The 20,516-nt window shown below is 40.6% G+C and overlaps 1 protein-coding gene across 6 annotated transcripts; it reads left to right on the top strand.

Moving 5' to 3' along the window:
- The first annotated feature begins 835 nt into the window (after window positions 1-835).
- Window positions 836-19,109, top strand: LOC123764805 (anti-lipopolysaccharide factor). 6 transcript variants are annotated; one of them, XM_045752976.2, is made up of 4 exons: window positions 836-989; window positions 3,003-3,154; window positions 3,854-3,987; window positions 5,873-6,455. In XM_045752976.2, the coding sequence occupies exons 2-4, from the start codon at window positions 3,036-3,038 to the stop codon at window positions 5,986-5,988; spliced, it is 369 nt and encodes a 122-aa protein (XP_045608932.1). In that variant the 5' UTR covers window positions 836-989; window positions 3,003-3,035; the 3' UTR covers window positions 5,989-6,455. The 6 variants fall into 6 exon arrangements, with proteins under 6 accessions (XP_045608932.1, XP_069158744.1, XP_045608931.1 ...); XM_069302643.1 differs by lacking the exons at window positions 3,003-3,154; window positions 3,854-3,987; window positions 5,873-6,455 and adding exons at window positions 14,220-14,377; window positions 16,456-16,589; window positions 18,589-19,109 and having other exon boundaries at window positions 885-989; XM_045752975.2 differs by lacking the exon at window positions 836-989 and adding an exon at window positions 2,296-2,685.
- The last annotated feature ends 1,407 nt before the right edge of the window (window positions 19,110-20,516 follow it).

Raw genomic sequence — 20,516 nt, 5'->3', positions numbered from 1 at the left:
ACGTAAGCTAACCAATGCCTAAATATGCACAATATACTAATATATATATAGCAATGTAAATTTATATTTGAGACAATTCTTATTTTGAATGAACAGCATGTTAAAATTGATGAATGTGTCCTTGGGGTTGACCGCTGGATGTAATGGGCGTGGTCTGAAGATGGGATGTAAAGAGACATTATCATTTGCATATCTATATTATAAGATAGAATAACTGTTTCTGTCTATTCAAAGCTGGAGGACAGACGCCTGGGGATAGCCTCACTCAAATTTGCAGGGGGAATGACCTGGGGTACGGAACGGACATAGGGTGGTCGGGGGTCGCCAGAATTAATGAGGGAACAGCATGCCAGGGGACGCCTAGAGTTGTTTTATTGTTTCTTAATAAATTTAATGGAATGATCTGCTACCTACAACTGTCACTTTTAAAGATAATTAAAAGTTGTAAAGTTATAAACCGCTGTTTATCTTACCTAAGTTATCTTGTAGTGAAAAATAAATAACTGGCATGATTTCTTGTTAACATTTACAACTTCATATTAAGAACTTATTTTTATCACATAATACATTGATTTTCTTAATTTTAGTTATTCATAAAGAGTTGCTCTACGCCTATCCAAGCTTGTATTAACTAACTTTAATTCAGATCCTGATGTTTCAGATCACTGCATTTATAATAAACCATATTCTTGATAAATATCCGGATTATTGGTGTATACGATGAGTTTACTTTAATCCTGGACTATATTTTGGACTAAAATACACTTCAGAGGATTGTCAGTAAAATTGTTTTGGCCTGAATAACCCTCCCGCGATTGAGGGAGGACCCAAACAAAAATGCAAGACTTGACTGCGTCGCGAGCCTGTATATAAGGCAGTGGAGAGCGTCACGTCTCCACTCCATTCTACTCGAGGACACAGAGCGCTGTGGGTACCACCAGTCCTGCCCAGCACGCTGTCACCTCTCCTGACTACTCCAGTGACTTGAGGTAAAACATCTCTCTCTCTCATTCGACTTGAAAATGGTCCCAGGACGGACCGAAACGTCGTCAGTCCCTTCACTTTCTAGCATGTGGTTTGGTCAACATCTCTCTCTCTCTCTCTCTCTCTCTCTCCCCTGTCGTGTGTTTACTTCTCAGTGGTTATGGTAAAGTGAGGTGAGGTTAGGTTAGTTCTTTATGTCATGTTGTACTAGTTGGGTTATAGTTGATTCTGACGCTCGAATTCTTGATCAAGTCTGACTTTGAAGTTATGTATGTATGTATGTATGTATGTATGTATGTATGTATGTATGTTTGTGGTGGTTTAGTCAGATGCATTTCGGGTTAGGACAACTCTTTGTTTTAACCATTGTTTTATACGTTCTATTATTATGTCATTTATTACATGTGCTTGTAATTTGAATGTCTCACAGAAGAACCTGTCCTCTTACCAGTTACGTCGGAATTTAGCCGTTTGCCCGTATGGCCGAAAACTGACGTAATTTGAAAATAAACAAAAAATTCAAAATAAATTGGGAAATTTTTTTCCGAAACAGTAAGTTAAGAGTCCTCTGGTAGGTTAAGAGGGCAGGAAAATCTCCTAAAGCTTCAAAACATCATGAAAAACGTTAATTGAAAGTTTGCTCACTTAACCAAACAGACTAAGTTCAAGGACCCCAGACAGAAAACGGGAAAAGCATTACCCTCGTGAGCCGATTTAATTTCAAATTACGTCAGTTTTTTTTTTTTTTTTTGCCATAGCGCGAAATGCGACGTTATTTTGAGAGGACGGGTTGGCGTTAGCGAAGTCCATGTGCGTTACTTCTACCGTGAGTCCTTTGTCTGAATAGCTGGTTACTTTTTCGAAAAATCTGAGCGGGACTGTTATGCAGGATACATTTGTAACAAAACTCTATTGCGTTGATTTTATTCCATTGTTCACAGTGAGATTGTGAATGATTCCTTCCTTTTCGGATTCTCTCCATAAGCTTTGTAAATATGCGAGGTCAGGCTTATTAGATAGTAATTTTCTCCCTCACGTTCGCATGTCACCCCACGTCCTAACTACGGGCTCACCATAGCCCGTGCTACTTTGAACTTTTTGTTCCAAGTAGCGAATCTTTAACAACAACAACAACCCGCGTCCTCATTACATTAGTGTTGTAATGTTGTAATAAGACTTAGTGTTTTCTCCTGACGCGTCTGCTGGGTCGTTGAGAGCCGCCGCCTCCCTGGCTCCCAGCCAGGATGTTCTTCCTGACATTAGCTAACCTCTGACATTCACCCGACGTTAGCAGCGTGAACACTTAGCTTTTGTCGGTGCTTTCATCAGAGCCTCAGGCGTGGCCAGGTGGCAATCACCCCCGTGACTCAGTCGTTGGCCACGTTACAACCGCCTCTGTGATTCCCTCGGTGCTTTCATCATATTAAAACGAAGGCTCAATTGAAGATGTGTGCACCACTCGATCGGTCAGGTTAAAGCCGCCACTGGATGGGTGACTGTGAACTGCCTTAACCTTGGTGTTGGGAATAGAACCAAGCAACTGCGGGAGGGTTATTGAGTCCACCACAATAGCTTATTATTACTCAGTGCCAAGCTATTTTACAGAGAAAATAAGTAGATACTTAATGTACAAAAAGAGTTGAGTGTTACATCAGTTCTGTCCAGCATAAAGACCTACACACTACTGAGGTTCTCTACATGGTAAGTGAACAGCTGCACCTCTCATCCTCTTTGTGTTTCAAAACTTACATAACTACCATTCATTGATAGGACGGCTCATTAATATAACTTTTAAAGCTTAAATAACTATTAATCACCTGCCCTGCATAAGAAATAATCCTACCACAAAGCATTCCCGCAATATTTGTTAGTCATTTGAATATATGATCCGCACTGTCTCTTTGAATGTCAAATTCAAAGGCAGCAACGCTGCCTCCACCCTTTCCCTCTGTGAAATAATTGATTTATGTGAGCGGCTCGCCAGCAGCCAAGAGATGGTTAAATCACTGTGTCTACAGGATACCTGTTGAAGACACGAGAGGCTGTAGAGGATGCGGTCGTGGACACTACTGACGGTGATGAGTCTGATGATGATGGTGGTGCTGCAGCAGCCGTGCCAGGCTCAGGTCTCCCCGGAGCTCATCAATCTCATCATCAACAAACTGGGCGGGTGAGTTGATTAGTGGCCCGTCAGGTAATTATGCAAATGAACAAATCCACAAGGGCCGTGACGAGGATTCGAATCTGCGTCTGGGAGCATCCCAGACACTGCCTTAATCGACTGAGCTACGACAGGGTAAAAGGGTTGAAACCGAGGTTATACTGAACTTACTGCGGACCTTGTGGATTTGTTCATTTTGATGCATCACGTTAGTGTGATCTCTGTGTGTAAAGTATTATGCACTTTGTTAAATTCACGATGAGCAAAATAAATATTTTTGAACTTTTTTAATGAATTATTAAAAATATGCTGAAAATTTGCGCAAACTTAAAAAAATTCTTCGTTATAATTTAGCTAAATCGATTATTTTACTTATAGTAAAATTAGTTTTGGCTCAAGTACTTGAAGACATATTCTTCAATATTGGTAAGCCTTGGCCAGGATTCATCAAGCATTTACGCAACTATTTAGAAACCTATACATCTTTCCTCAATCATGGCGGATTTGTTTACTCAATAAACAATATTTAACTCCGAAGCACTGTGAGGTTGTTTATGACAATAATAACCTTGAATTGAGAAGTTACGAAGCCTCACAAATTATTTAATAAATGTAAACAAAGCCGCCAAGAGTCTCTGTTGTCTCATTTGCATTTTGTTATCGTTTTTTTCATTAAAAAGACAGTTTATAAAAGTTATTTTGTCCCAGGTTATGGAAAGATGGAGAGGTGGAATTCATGGGCCGCGCCTGCAACTACAGCTACAGTCCCAAAATCAGCGGTTGGCGTCTCTACTACAAAGGAAAAATGTGGTGTCCGGGTTGGGCGCCCTTCTCTGGCGACTGTGAGTATCTTAGTAGGGTGTGGTTTGACGTGTATGTCTGTGTGTGTAGCTAATTGTATACCATGGTCTGTGGTCTCGCGTGTATGTCCATGTATAGCTAATTGTATCCCATGGTCTGTGGTCTCGCGTGTATGTCTGTGTGTAGCTAATTGTATCCCATGGTCTGTGGTCTCGCGTGTATGTCCATGTATAGCTAATTGTATCCCATGGTCTGTGGTCTCGCGTGTATATCTGTGTGTAGCTAATTGTATCCCATGGTCTGTGGTCTCGCGTGTATGTCTGTGTGTAGCTAATTGTATCCCATGGTCTGTGGTCTCGCGTGTATGTCCATGTATAGCTAATTGTATCCCATGGTCTGTGGTCTCGCGTGTATGTCCATGTATAGCTAATTGTATCCCATGGTCTGTGGTCTCGCGTGTATGTCCATGTATAGCTAATTGTATCCCATGGTCTGTGGTCTCGCGTGTATGTCCATGTATAGCTAATTGTATCCCATGGTCTGTGGTCTCGCGTGTATGTCCATGTATAGCTAATTGTATCCCATGGTCACGTGTATACATGTGAACCTGTATATTGTTACGGAGTGGGGCGGGAGGAGAAGAACTACATTACTGAAAGGGATGCGGATGATACGGTCACTGCGCTTTCTTTGTTACGTTCTTCAAGACTACGAGAATATCCTTTTCTCTCTTCCCTATACCCCTCTACCCTCGTACCGAAGTCGGCGCTTCGGTACGAGGCTCAGCCCATCCTCCGAATAGACAGTACGTTTTAATCCTAAATGCAATGGCTCACGACTGACTGGTCGTGGATTTCATTCCCTGGCAGGGCGCCATGTTTTGGCACGTCACCTTTTCCCTAATGGTTCTATTCACCTTGCGATAAATAGGTAAGTTGAATCAATATTTATTAATTTGACTAAACAATCGGTTTCCAAATTGTATAATGAGTTGTGTCGAACCTTAATTGTCATTACCAATGGCCATTCTTAAGAGGAAAGGAAAGATGGAGTCATTCACAGTTGAGCTACACATAAGAGGCATAATTGGCCGACCCCTCACAGTGTTCAAGAGAGAACTTGACAAACACATCCAAAGGAATACCTGATCAACCAGGCTGTGACTCATATGTCAGGCTGTGAGCAACCGCGTCCACCAGCCTGGTTGACCAGTCCAGCAACGAGGAGAAGGCCTGGTCGACGACCGGGCCGCGGGGTCGCTGAGCCCCGGAATCACCTCAAGGTAACCTCAAGGTAAGGTAGGAATGGAAGGGGCCCTCGGCTACAGTTCTTGTCTCTAATGTTTCCCATCTTACCCAGTGGGTAAAATGGACAGTGGGAAGCCCTTTCTCACAGTGGAGAGAGGACTGCCATGCGCTCGCGTCAAAGGAGAAGGAATTGATTGATGAAGATTAAGCCGCCCAAAAAGTGGCACGGGCATGAATAGCCCGTAAGTGGTGGCCCTATTAAGCCATTACCAGTATCAAGAGCTGATACTGGAGATCTGAGGAGGTGCGACTGCACCCTGCATGACGGGAGATGTCTCCCGTGGAGAAGGAATTCTTTCTCGCGCTCTTATTAGGGAGAGGAAGAAGCATAACTGGCTACGAACGTTCTGTCACACGGGCTCACCATAGCCCGTGCTACTTGGAACTTTATGTTCCAGGTAGCGAATCTTTAACATCAACGTTCTGTCATCCTAGCGATTATCATGGGAGAAAGAATATATATGCAAGTCACTTGCTAATATCAGGAGAGAGAGACGTTGCTAATATCAATTACTAAGGAACGGATTATAACAAATTTGGTGTGACTGATAGACCACATGTTATATACCGTTAACAATATGGGAGGATTCATTAATCTCGTATGATTCTTCCTTTACAGCCCAAACTAAGAGTAGAGCAGGAGCCATCGAGCACGCCACCAGGGACTTCGTCAGGAAAGCCATCGAGAACAAGCTTATTACCGCTGAAGAAGCTGCAGCTTGGCTCAAGCAATAGGAGTCTCTCCTAGTCCGGAGGGTTTTAAAAGTAGTGGCCTTTCGATAATTTTAAGTGGTCTAAAAATTTATATTTTAATAAACAGAGACCAGCCAGTGTTCCTACAGGCAATCACCCCTTGACTGTCTTAAGCTGTCGTAAAAAAAAAACCACCATTACAGAACAAATCCACAAGGGCCGTGACGAGGATTCGAACCTACGTCCGAGAGAATCCCAGACGCTGCCTTAATCGACTGAGCTATTACCATTACGGGTTTCTGCTCACAGCATTTTTATCGAATCTTTGCAAGCATTATTTGAGTGAGAATAACGCTAGGCTTCAGAGAAGCTCCACACAGTATCAGGATGTGCAATAAACTAAGGCAATTATAGTTAGGAAGGCAGAAGCAACATGGTATACACGCCCCCAAGTCTCACTGTAAAACAAGCATATTCTCCAGTGTTAATTAAATTTTATTTTAAATGTATTTACATTTTATTCCTCCTTTGCCTTAATAAGATGCGTACCAACAAATGTGCATACTTTATGAACGAGTATGTAAATGCTTTTATCCACGTTATAAATACTAAGAAAGTTATCGGGAAAACGTCAAGCAAGTATGACTACCACATGGAAAGTATATGAGGCCAAGGAGCTGGGATATGAAGCCTAGGAGCTGGGATATAAGGACAAGGAGCTGGGATATGACAAGGAGCTGGGATATAAGGACAAGGAGCTGGGATATAAGGACAAGGAGCTGGGATATAAGGACAAGGAGCTGGGATATAAGGACAAGGAGCTGGGATATAAGGACAAGGAGCTGGAATGAGGACAAGGAGCTGAAAGTGCTGACACTCTTCGGTGTTCTATGCTAACTGCAATCTGAAAGCCACACCATGAGGACCACAGGTAAGGGCCACCTTACCTGTGGTAAGGGGGCCCTTAAGGCCACACCATGAATACCACGTACACCTGAAGGCCACGCTCTTAGGGCCACACCTGGGAGCATTAACCAGCCACCACCGTCAGCACAGATGTTCAGAACAACATTTAACATTCTCACGGGCATCTGTTAGATATTAAAGAGACCACCTGTACGCCCCTTACTCAATTCAGTTCAGTTTAGTAACCATATTCAATAATGTCTATTTAGTATTTAAAGTTCTCTTAGGTTACATGAGTTTTCAGTAAGTTATTTACTTACAAGAAAGTCATAATATCAACATGAGTAACTGACGATGAGAATACGGTCTAAAGGACTTATATAAACTAATCATTCAATGTCTTTATTAAAAAAAAAATTCACGAACTCAGGCGATGAGTCACAATAACGTGGCTAAAGTATGTTGACCATACCACACACTAGAAGTCGTCCCTTCACCTTCTAGTGTGTGGTCTGGTCAACTCACGAACTCTGCATTTTCAATCAACAAATTCTAGGACTAAATCACTCCCAACACAATTGATGTAGCATTGGTCTCACTTCAATAGGTCTCAAAATGCCTGTCAGTAAGTCATCTGTTTGTGACAATAGTTCCTTCAAAATTCCAATTATCCAGCTGAGGGGGGGGGGGGAGGTTTTCCCTGCTTTCTCTGCTGACTTGTTGCTTTATTCTGTCCTATATACCTGCTGCACCATTATATAAATATCACTCAATTTTAAGTTGTATTACCTAACAATTAAGTTTATATTCCTGGAAAAGATGGGAGTGGCTAGTGACTAAACAGGAATTTTCTCAAATATAAATTAATATTGTAATATATTAGCATATTGTACATATATAGGCATAGGTTAGGTTAGGTGTTTAGGGTCTGTTGGCGATTATTTGTATTTGTAGTACGTGGGTGAAGCATTTACAGCGTTGTGGTTCGAACAAAATTTGTCAGTGAAGCACTTGTTCCGGAAGTGTTCGAACGTCAGCAGTTGTGAGTCGTGTGTAAACCGTTTTTCATTCATAAACAGGGGGTTTGGCGGGTGCATGGAATCACTTTTGGGTCTTTGATTGGAGGACGGGCTGGTTTACACACGACTCACAACTGTTGACGTCTGAACACTTCCGGAACAAGTGCTTCACTGACGACTTGTGTTCGAACCACAACGCTGTAAATGCTTCACCCACGTACTACAAATACAAATAATCGCCAACAGAACCTAAACACCTAACCTAACCTATGCCTATATATGTACAATATGCTAATATATTATAATGTTAATTTATATTTGAGAAAATTCATGTTTTGAATGAACAGCATGTACAACTTTATGAATTCCATTCAGCGGTCTGTGGGGTCGACCGCTGGATGGAATGGACTTGAGTCGAGGACGGGTTGCGGGCTGCACACACTTATCAGTGAACCTCCGTCTCTGCTGTTGTTGTTATAGATTTAGGCACTCGGAATAAGTTCCAAGTAGCACGGGCTATGGTGAGCCCGTAGCTTACTTGGCACAGGAGCGGCGCAAGTAGCACGGGCTATGGTGAGCCCGTAGTGGACTTATCTGGCACAGGAGCGGTGCTGTGTGAGGTCTGTCTCTGTGTATTGTTTGTATATATCTGGCCGCGTGTATGATCAGGGAGAAAGAGAGCTGTTAGCCCGGTTATGGACGTTATTATGAACATAACCAAGTGTTCTTAGTCTATACTAATTAGGAATATTGAATTGCATTGAAATAATGGTAAATTAGTACCATTAACTCTATAATAGAAATGATCTGCAGTAGAGTTAATTACTACTACTGAGGCGTGAGGCAGACTGTTGAACACGAGGGGCCAGATTCACGAAGCAGTTACGCAAGCACTTACAAACCTGTACATCTTTTCTCTATCTTTGGCGGCTTTGTTTACAATTATTAAACAGTTAATGAGCTCCGAAGCACCAGAAGGCTGTTTATAACAATAACAACAGTTGATTGACAAGTTTTCATGCTTGTAAACTGTTTAATAAATGTAACCAAAACCGTCAATGATTGAGAAAAGATGTACACGTTCGTAAGTACTTGCGTAACTGCTTTGTGAATCTGGCCCCAGGGCTGCTCTGTTCTGCGGAGAGCGCTGTATTTATGATGTAAAATCTTCTCTATGAAGTGTTCTAGAGAGTTGAATTTGATTGTTTTAGTAATTCAGACGGTGCAGTAAATTATATCAATCGATTCATTAATCGGAAATAAAATTGGAGTAACAGAATTAATATTTGAAATCAATCAAATTAAATAATAAATACTGAACCATTGAGATTCATTTAATTTTGTAAGCTAACACCTCCCCTCCCCCCTCCTGAGAGAGAGAACTCTGAGAGAGAACTCTATCAACATCAGAGGACCGAGACTGTTCAACACGCTTCCACTACACATAAGGGACATAACTGGCAAACCCCTCACAGTGTTCAAGAGAGAACTGGATAAGCACCTCCAAAGGATACCTGATCAACCAGGCTGTGACTCATACGTCAGGCTGCGAGCAGCCGCGTCTAACAGCCTGGTTGATCAGTCCAGCAACCAGGAGGCCTGGTCGACGACCGGGCCGCGGGGACACTAAGCCCCGGAAGCACCTCAAGGTAGCCTCCTTCCCTCTCCACTGTGGGATTTGTAAACAAGATCCTTCCCCGTATACAGTCCGCTTATTTCTCGAACAAATTTATCCAATTTCAACCCATCCTCAAGTTTGTATAGTAAACCTGGGCTCTATGTTCGAGTCTCTGAGAACCCAGGTGAATGGAATGTTTATTTCCAGGGAAGTGTGGATGACACTTTATATAGTAGTTTTTGTAACTATATAGACCATCGTGCATTCAGGATAGTCAGGTCGTCTGACTATGGATAGTTAGATAGTAGAATTTGGCATTATTCACTTTGATTTCGAAAAAAATAGAAGCTAAAATACCAAACTTCAATATTCCTAGGCCAGGTATAGCACATATGTACTGTATTAGGCCTCAACTTGCGTGTATTAAGCCTAAGAAGGTTTGGTTAAGTCTTCTTTACAACATCAGTACAAAACTTTTCAATTTGAACAAATTCAGTAGTACCGATTATTGCCTTTTACGTCAGTAAATGTAGGATGGTCCTCGGCGTTACTTTAAGTGCTACCTGAACAGGAGGATGGGCTAAATTATATATATAGCATCCCACACTAAGAACCTGTATATTAAAGACCCATAACCAATGCTTATTCCTATTCCTAATTAGTCCCTTACACCTATACTTCTTCATAAAAGTTACCTTACATCTAGTGCCTATATACTAGGTCTCACATTGATCATTTTATCACGGATGTTGATCTAACTGTTCACGTGTGCAGCTATAAGACTATCTTGAGGTTATCTTGAGATGATTTCGGGGCTTTAGTGTCCCCGCGGCCCGGTCCTCGACCAGGCCTCCACACCCAGGAAGCAGCCCGTGACAGCTGACTAACTCCCAGGTACCTATTTACTGCTAGGTAACAGGGGCATTCAAGGTGAAAGAAACTTTGCCAATTTGTTTCTGCCTCGTGCGGGAATCGAACCCGCGCCACAGAATTACGAGTCCTGCGCGCTATCCACCAGGCTACGAGGTCCCTATCTTGGGGCCTCGTATATTTATATATATATATCTATATCTATATATATCTATATCTATCTATATATATCTATCTATATATATCTATCGGTGATGGTAAACAACCTGTCCGGGCATCTTACTGTCACAGCCATCTTCGCTATACCTCACTCACAAGATGCTGCTGCTGCAACTGAGAACAGAAACCTCCCTACAACACATTTTAAATTAGGAGGAGACCACCATTGCTGACCTGGATAGGTTTAAGTACTTGCTTAATGGAAAACTTCATAATAATCAGTGTTCCAAATGATGCAATTGCTTGCGCTAGTCTTCAGTGTAATTTGCATTAGAGGAGTCTCAATGATTGTTTACATATCAGTGGTAGTTAGGGCCGGGGGAGGAGAGTATCCCTCGTAAACAAATTAACGAAGTGGTATACCAGGTTGGACGATGTTAGGGAATCCCACAATAGGTCTTTATAATAATAATAATAATGATATTTAGAAGATTACATACATAGATGCAGAATTACATTCTGATTGATTTATAGATAGAGCTAGTACATACAATACCTAAAGCCACTAGTACGCATAGCGTTCCGGGCAAAATAGCGTTTCTTGTAACATATCCTAGTGACATCTGCTGGCTAACCCAGAGAGGGCTGGTTATCCCAGACCTGACCTAGCACTAGGGCTCAGTATCATCAAGCCATAAAGACCATTATGAAAGAGCAAGATAATAGTGATAAAAAGTTGCTGATAATCTTTCAAGAAAAAAGTGTTAGGATTTTTTAGATAAAAATATAAAAAAAAAACAGTTCACGCAAAAGGGGTAAGTGGGTCAGGGATGATTCATCTGGGCCCCATAATATATGTAATGTATTCAAAGAGAAATATTCAGTGTTTAATAACTTATCTTAAACTTGCCTTAAACATGGAATACCGAAACTGTATGTCGATCTGTGCGTCTTGCAGACTTTCTCTCCCACGGTACATCGCCATCTGTAACAGAACCCATCTGTACTTGTTTCCCGTCCAAACAACTAGCGAACATCTATATCCTCTGATAATTATAGAGTTATTGACATGAACACCATTAATAACCTCCCGTGAATGATGCTCATTAAGCTCAACACCCCCAAAAAACCTTGAAAGACTGGGCCGTGAGTCTTTATAAAATGCAGGGCAGAGCCACACATCATCCACAACTGGCTAGAGTTCTGTGTATAGCAGTCCTGCCCATACCAGCACGCTCCCATATTCTTCTGACTACTTCGTGGCAGGTATAACTTGGTTAGTCCCATATTTTTCTAATATGGATTATATTAGTTGTAATCTATATATTAGAATATTGTGATCATACAAAGAGGGGTGAGCTCTTTTCCCTACCCGAATTTGATAGATCATGCCCTTTTCTGACGTTAGTACAAGATCTATAATGTTGTTACCTCCAGAGGGCTGTGTTACGTAGTGTGTGTGTGTGTGTGTGTGTGTGTGTGTGTGTGTAAGAAAGGTGTCCTGTACCAGGCCTGGAAATTGTTCTCCCGCTTGTGATGTTTGATTTACTCAACCTGTTGCCTCGTGGTTAAAGTCCTCCATTATAGGGGGTTTAGGTGTCTGCTGACGCATTGATCACATTATGCAGATCATCAACTTTCTCTGCTGTTGCTGTTTCAGCCCTGTAGCCTACTCCCACATTCAGTTTACTACCATCTTGAGCTAGTATGTTGCACCATACCGATTCTGATATTCCCATGGTGTTCACTCATTGTTGGTTGCGTTCAAGTCTTCTTTTTTACATACAGCATTACACGACCTGTTCTTGTTATTCTGTCCTTGCTGAATATCCTGGAAGATGGAATTCACCTTTAATTATGGCCTCTCGCCCCATGTTTCGCTGAGGGCTAGAGGACCTCAGGATTCTCATCCTCCATGCGTGCACTAAAATAATCAAATTTATTTATTAGGCTTCTGGCATTTGTGTAGAAGCCATTTAAGTTACTGACGTTGTACCTAGGGGGCCAAGAGATTGCTTCTGCATTCTGCACATTATTACTCCGTAAATTTGTCATTCGGGTTTTGTGCCAATTTGTCGTCTGAAATACGCAGATAGCATCAGATTCTCCAACGCATCTAAATCCTTTTGTTGAACCCTGCCTGCATTCGCTATGTTCCCCCCGGATTTCCAGAGTATCTCATTATCCTCAGGGTTTTCCCAGTTGGCCATGGGAAACGTACCTATATGATTTATTTTTATTGATTGTGGAATGTCCACAAATTTTTTCAATACCTACTGGCTTTCCTGTAATTATATTCTATTGGATAATTATTTTATTCACCTTTTGACCTTCCTACAGCTCTTTTATTATTTTATCATTATTTTGTCTTTATTCTCATAGATTTTTAACTCTGTTCCCATCCAGTGGTACCTCATTATTCTCATCTAATGTTGCCGCGTTATTCTCCTTGGTAGTCCCAAGTTTAATCAGTTCGTCATTGCATGTAATGCAGTAAAAGTGAAAAAGGCTTTTGCCTTCAATTTTTTCTTTGTTATAGGTATCGCATAAGGCGTCTGAGATCTTCAGACAATTACTGTGGTGCATCAGTTTGCAACCATTACATCTAATTGATAATTTCTTTCAGAGTCCTACGAAAAAATTACAAGTCGTATGACTGCTAATCTTAGAAAGGAAGCAGGCAGATCTGAAGTAACTTACTAACATCCCTTCTACTCTTAAGTTGTCCTATATACTTAACGGAATGACAAGTGTAGATTTATTTCTTGTTATTGTTAATATGTTCTGCTGGCAAATTTAATAGGCTAGTCAATGTTTACTTTTAAGATTAGTCAGTTTGGTCTCCCCCGGCTCACCCCTGGCTAGTGGTGAAGGGGGGGGGTTGATGTTTATACTTATTTTGATCTTATTGCGTTCGTTGCATTAATTGTATTGCAATTTGCATATGCAATATACAGTACTAGTGTGCTTAAAGCATGACACAAGTGTCTATAATTAATCACGCTAGAATGCAAATTTAAATAGGCGATTTGATTTATGGCTTTCCTAGTCTCTAATAGCCTCATATAATAAGAATATTCTCGAATGGTGAGTTAATCGTAATTTCCAAGTCGGTTTTTTTTCAGGGATATTCCTGCGCGGGGCCCTAAGTCTCTGGCTGGCCCCACTAAATGTTACTTGTTTCTGTTTTACTTGGGCGGAGTATGAGTATTTATGACTCGTATGGTCGCTTCAGTAAGATTTTGCCATGTGTGTTTAACAACTTCTTCCGCTTTGTTGAATCTAAATTGAAATCTTAATGGGTTGGTAACTGTGCACTGTGTTAGATAATGTTCCAGTAGTCTGTCGTGTTACTTATAATGGTCTAAGAGAAACGAAGACGAGGTAATAATTACTATCAGTTGAAACTGTACCTAGGCTTTTATGCATTTGTTGACCAAACCACACACTAGAAAGTGAAGGGACGACGACGTTGCGGTCCGTCCTGAACCATTCTCAAGTCGATCTTTTATGCATTTATCTGGTGACTCGGATACTTTTGATATCGTTCGCCTTATGCGTTTTTGTTCTCGTATTGGCATCCTTGGTGATATTTAGCGCCCTCTGATTATTCTGCGCATTTGATGGTGCTACATAGCCTTCCCGGTTTGGTGCCTTCTTTTGATAATTACTTACTTATGCATTTATCACTGTGTCTACAGGATACCTGTTGAAGACACGAGAGGCTGTAGAGGATGAGGGCGTGGACACTACTGACGGTGGTGAGCCTGGTGGTGGTGGTGGTGCTGCAGCAGCCGTGCCAGGCACAGATTCAGGTCACCCCGGAGCTCATCGCGGGCATCATCAAAAAACTGGTCAGGTGAGTTGACCAAGTGATCCGTCAGGCGAAGTTTTATACACTTTGTTAAAGTCACTGTAAGTAATGTAAATCTTGATCAACTTTGTTTTAATGAATTATTAGCGATATGTTAACAATTTTCACCAACTTTTATTTTAAAATATAACTAAAATTTTATTTATGGTAAAACTTGTTTTGGCTCAAGCACTTGAAGATATATTCTTCAATATTAGTAGACCTGGGCAAGGATTCATTAAGCATTTACGAGACAAAATACTAAGGGAACTGATCAAAGGCCACAAGGCGATGAAGGAATCCTCTTGAATCGATGAAGGTTCCTCCTGTAGGAGGAACAATATTTTGATGAAAGAAGTTATAGACCTTAAAAAAATTAGATGTTACACATATGTACAGGCCCGGGGTCAATCAGGAGTCTCTGATGGGGGGGAAGGGTTAATCAGACTCTTGAGAGGAACTCGGTGAATGCAGACAGACTTCCGGATAGAGATGCAGGTGCTCAAGAGAGGGACGCAGAAACCATGGATAGGCATAGACGAGGAAAAACGACCTCATTACCTTGCGAAAGAAGAAGAAGAAGAAAACAAATGACAAGGAACCCATTGAGGCAATGTTAGATAGTTAGGCAATGTTAGGCAAGGTGGAAGACTTTCAAATGTAATTTTTAATTCATTCTACTTGAGTGTAAAAGTACATTCAAATGTACTTTTTACAGTACATTTGTATGTAAACGTACATTCAAATGTACTTTTACCTGAATAAACATTTGATTTTTTAAATTTTGAATTTGACTTAAGTACTGTACATCAGATAAGTACTGCATATTGGGAGGTTGGGTAGGCCGGAAGCAAATATGTTTAGAATAACCATTGCAAATTTTTAGCACAGAAGGAAGATACTAAACCGTGCCCATAATTTCAAAGATCTCGACTAAGTATATATATCTTCAGACCTCACTGTAAAACAGCAAAAAAAACAAGGTGCTAAGAGGCCAACTGAAGGAGTTAAGAAACAAAGATCCAAAATCTTTCTACGCCTATATAAGGAGAAAACCAAAACAGTGGATTCAGTTGGACCCTTAATAGATCAAACTAAGTTATAATGGATGATAAAAGGGCAGCAAACACACTACATTATTATTTTACATCAGTGTTTACACCCGAAAGGTTGGATGATTTTCCCCATCACCCACATAAATGTTTGAAGGAGGTGAGGAGAATGAATTTAGGGATATACACATAACATGCAAAATAATTAGAAAGAACATTGACAAACTAAGTCTCCAAAGCCCCAGGTGTAGATGGAATCCAGTCCAGAGTCTTGAAGAAACTGGCAGAACTATGCCTGTTGCTGAAATTACTTTTCACAAAATCCCTGGACCAAGGGGTAGTCCCTTTAGATTGGAAATATGCAAATGTTACCCCTATTTTCAAGAAAGGCAGGAAGAGCTCAGCAGGAAATTACTAACCGATCAGCTTAACATCACACATCTGTAAGCTCATAGAGAAAATCCTCTGGGAGGGGAAATAATTCACCATACTTCAATGAAAAACCTTGTACAATCGACACAACATGAATTTCTTAAAAACAGATCCTGCCTTACAATTTTGCTCACATTTTTGGACAAGGTAACCAGCTACTTAGACAAAGGCTTTCCGGTGAATGTAATGTACAGTTCATAGATTTTTCTAAAGCTTTTGATAAGATACCACATGGAAGACTGGCATGAAAATTACAGGCCCTTGGAATAAATGGTAAATGTGGACGAATGTAGTCTACATAAGTTTGCAGGTGAAGCTTGGCGAGCAATGGTGTGCCGGCGAGTCGGCGAGTCGAGTGCACGCTGAATATATATGGTGCGACGGAGAGGATGGAACGACTTAGTAATTTATCTAGCTAAATATATAATAATATAGTTCACAACAGCTGTTTATTGCGATAATAACCTCGAGTTGGGAAGTTTCGAAGCTCGTAAATTGTTTAATAAATGTAAACAAAGCCGCCATTATTTTGTTCTCTCATTTGCATTTATTAGTTTTGTTTTTTTTATGTAAAAAGTTACAAAAGTTATTTTGTCCCAGCTTATGGAAAAATGGAGAGTTGGAATTCATGGGCCACACCTGCAAGTACAGCTACAAACCCAGAATCAGCAGTTGGCGCCTATACTACATAGGAAAGATGTGGTGTCCGGGTTGGGCCTCCTTCTCTGGCGAGTGTGAGTATCTTAGTAGGGTGTGGTTTGACGTGAATGTCTATGTATAGCTGAATGTATCCCATGGTCTCATGTATAGCTATGTACATATTTACCTGAATTTACCTGATGGCCACTACCATTCTAGTAGTGAACAGGAAGCCGGTGGCTTGTCAAAGGTAACCCCCATTTGCCTTGATGAATTTGTCTAGCTAGATTTAAACAAAAAAAATAAGAGTTTGGACATTTACGGCTTCGGCGGGAAGGCGGTTCCATAGGTTTCCTAATGGATATCTTGTTTTCAGGAGATATATTTTTTTATTTAATTCATTGTGTCGGGGGACAGGAAGCCAGAGTGCATTCGGATTGGATTGATGTCCATAGGGAATGGAAAGGATGGGGGAGGTAGAGGGATGGGGAGATGAAATTCAGGAAGAGGATGCGGGTGTAGAGAGAGAGGAGGTTTGAAAGTTCGGTGGCCTGTCCACCATGGGTTGACATTTTTGTATGTGTTGTTTGTTTGCGTATGTGTTGTTGGGTTGTCAGTACATTGGCTGGGGGGGCTAGTGTTTGTGACCTTGTTGGTGTCCTAAAGCACTAGAGCCGATGGAGTTGGCTGAAGGAGGCTAATCTTAGAAACATCAGGGTAGTTACACTTCTGCCGCCACGACAAATGGTTTTTTGGTTTTATATTTTTTTGTAGGTGTTTTATTTATTTATATATTTTTTTTTTTTTTTTTATTATTATTTTTTTTTATTTATTTATTTATTTTTTTTTTTTTTTTTTTTAATTTTATTATTTTTTTCTTTCTCTTTCTTTCTTTATTCTTCATTTGGTGTAGATTGGGTCCGGGATGGGCCACTCATCTGGATCGTCTGGCAGACCGCTTAGTATCTGAGGGCTTGGGAAGGCCTCATCATGGATATGTCTGATCACTTTTTGTTGGAGAGTGATTCTTCTGGTTCTGTGTGGTGGTTCGTGGATCTCGAAGTCGCTGGTGGTGTTTTCTGCTACGAAGGGATCTTCTGGGTCTGGGACATACATGTTCTTCATACGGTACAGCTGTCTTCTGGCCAGGTAGCTGAGCCTAATGTTCATTGGCTTCATGTTGAGCGTCTCATGGATCAGGTCAGTTCTTACCCTGTCCCTCAGAGTCAGGCCCTCTGCAAAGCGAAGTGCTTTGTTTTGTACTCGTTGAATCTTCAACATGTTGGTTCATACACGTTTTCATACGTCATAAACCGTCTGAGCCTGCAGTATCTGCTTTGAATCCTGTAACATCTACTACCCCTGCACTTTGGTCATGCAGTAGCACCAGCATTTCCTACACCTCTTAATCATTACCAACCGCGACTTCGCACCAGAAGAAAAACGCTTTGAGACACTGGAAAGGAATAGGAAATATAAGGAAGAATATAAGAGGGAGGAATCTGAGTGACCCACGCCTTGGTACGTCGAAGCAGAGTCCTCAATGCTGCGACCTTACAGTCCTCAACCCGATGCTCATCGACCCTGAGTACTAGAAGTGCCCAGACCATACCAGCGTCAACAGAATGATGAACGAGAAGTCAAGCATAGAATGCGACAAAGACGCAGGAGACGATTTTTTTTCCTAACTCCTAACAGAAGCGCCGCCCACCAACACCGAAGCTGATCACATCGACTGCTGCAGCAGAGTTCAATCCAAGGTGGACAGGCCACCGAACTTATTATTCTCCTCGTTCTCCATCCTTATCCTTTATTTCATTAATTTCAACTCCTAATCCTTCTTCAGTCCCATCCTTACCAAACTCTTTAGTCATACCAAAAAAAATGTTATGTCACGCTTTCTATTATCTCTATTGTCACGCACTCTTTCTAGGAGAATGCAAGTAACTGGCTAGTATCAGAGGAGAGACTGTTACATTTTAGGATTAAGGGACGGATTATAAAATAAAGTTCGTGTGACTAATGGAATGCATGAAGTATACCGTCAACAATATGGAAAGATTCATTAATCTCGATTGATTTTTTCCTTTACAGCCAAAACTAAGAGTAGAACAGGATCCATCGAGCAAGCCACCAAGGACTTCGTCCGGAAAGCCGTAGCGAACAATCTTATTACTGCTGAAGCTGCTGGAGATTGGCTCAATTAACAGTGTGGAGTTTAGTAGAGTTTACAATTAATAGTAATTCATAAAGAGTTTAAGACAAGGAACTCGGCATTCATACCATAAGAATTGATCGTATGAAATATGATCCTCTATATGATCCAACATTCATGCGTTTATAAACTGAGACCAGCCAATGTTCCTACAAGCAAGCACACCTTGACTATCGTATGCTATCGTAAAAGAACAACTTTACAGATTTCTGGTAACAGCATAATTTTGGTGAGTAACGCAACCTTAAGAGAAGCTCCATTCAGTATATTATGATGCACAATAAATTGAGGTCAATTATAGTTAGCAAAGTAGAAGCAATTAACATGCAGTACAGACTCCAGTTTTCACTGTAAAACAAACAGTATTCTCCAGTGTTAATTAAATTTGATTAAAAATGTATTTGCAATATTTGATTCCTCCTCCTGCCTTAAGATGTATGCCAACAAAAGCGCATACTTTATGTACGAATTTGTATACATTTTTATCTGCCTTATATTCCATTCGTCTACGTTATAATATTTACCTAACTTATAAATGCTAAGGAATTTACCGGAAAAAAAAGCGTAAAGCCTGTATCATCAGAACATGGAAGGTAAATGAGGCTGGAATATGAGGCCGAGGAGCTGGTATAAAAGAACAAGGAGCTATGATATAAAAGAACAAGGAGCTATGATATAAAAGAACAAGGAGCTATGATATAAGGAAGAGGAGCTGGGGCTGGGAGGGGGGCGGTGCCCAGTCACATGAATCGTCGGGGGATCGAACGCTTTAAGACAAATTAGTGAGCACTCTACACTGGAAGACAAATGGGTATTTTACATTTGTTTAGTTCACACAGGAAGATAAATGAGGGAATGCTTTACCCAAGAAGACTAATGAAAGAATATCCATTAAGTCTTTAACGAATTATTATGAAAAGTCTACCTCCTCAGGACTCATGAGTTTACACAATTAAAAATAAATTAGATTATCGAATTAGTCGATCATTAGTTTTTGTTAAAAAATGTATATTTTTTGAATTGCTCTCTGAGCAAGTCAAAATACATATGCGATATGAGACTTCCTGCCTGGCTGGCGCGTCGTCCGGGGTGTCTCCAGTTATCATAACACTGTTTCGTAAGTACGTTCAAGTAACTGAATTCTTTTTAATTCTAAATAATGTTCATAAAAATAAGTAATTTTCGCTGTCTCAAACGTCTAGTATATACACGAATTCGTGTTTCTTTATTCGTTGTACAGTGAAGAACTAACTGGTAGCACAGCCACAAGCTGTAGAATACAGCAAATAATAATCAGTTATTATTGAGTAACATCAGTAATGTGGCAGTGTTCCACTTGATACATTCCGGTTTCCGGCTTGGTGCCTTTTTTTGAATAATTACTTACTTGATACATCCAGCATCCGATTGACTAGTAATTATTCATAGAGTTTTGTTAACAACATTTTTATTAAAATAAACATCAACATTTTTTGGGAGTTGTGGATTTTTGAGTACTGTAGTTACGTCTAGACAAGGTGAGGCTAGTTATTTTCTTGACGTTGATTTGGTAAATTGGTATTGTAGAGACCGGAAGTGAATGAAGCACGTCTCGAATCAAAAGTTATGCTTCGAAAAGTTATTTTACAAAAAATTATGAAAATACAAACAAACTCGATAATTTGTTTGTTATAATGGTAAACACGACGGCCCTTGTCCTGCATTATATTCATGAGCATGCATTACATTATATTCATGAGCTACATGTATGATAATTGTGCTTATCCTTATCCGTTTTAAGGGGGGTAGAAATAGCCTCGCCTACTCT

This window comes from Procambarus clarkii, chromosome 48 (assembly GCF_040958095.1).
Source record: "Procambarus clarkii isolate CNS0578487 chromosome 48, FALCON_Pclarkii_2.0, whole genome shotgun sequence".
Taxonomy (NCBI): Eukaryota; Metazoa; Arthropoda; class Malacostraca; order Decapoda; family Cambaridae; genus Procambarus; species Procambarus clarkii.
Note: the sequence above shows the minus strand (reverse complement) of the source record. Positions and strands in the feature narration are given on the sequence as shown.

Bases quoted from the DNA above. Each gene is read 5' to 3' on its own strand.
- LOC123764805 (XM_069302643.1), top strand. From the start codon at position 14,253: ATGAGGGCGTGGACACTACTGACGGTGGTGAGCCTGGTGGTGGTGGTG. The intron at 14,378-16,455 runs GTGAGTTGACCA...ATTTTGTCCCAG, and splicing joins ATCATCAAAAAACTGGTCAG to CTTATGGAAAAATGGAGAGT. The intron at 16,590-18,588 runs GTGAGTATCTTA...TTTCCTTTACAG, and splicing joins GGCCTCCTTCTCTGGCGAGT to CCAAAACTAAGAGTAGAACA.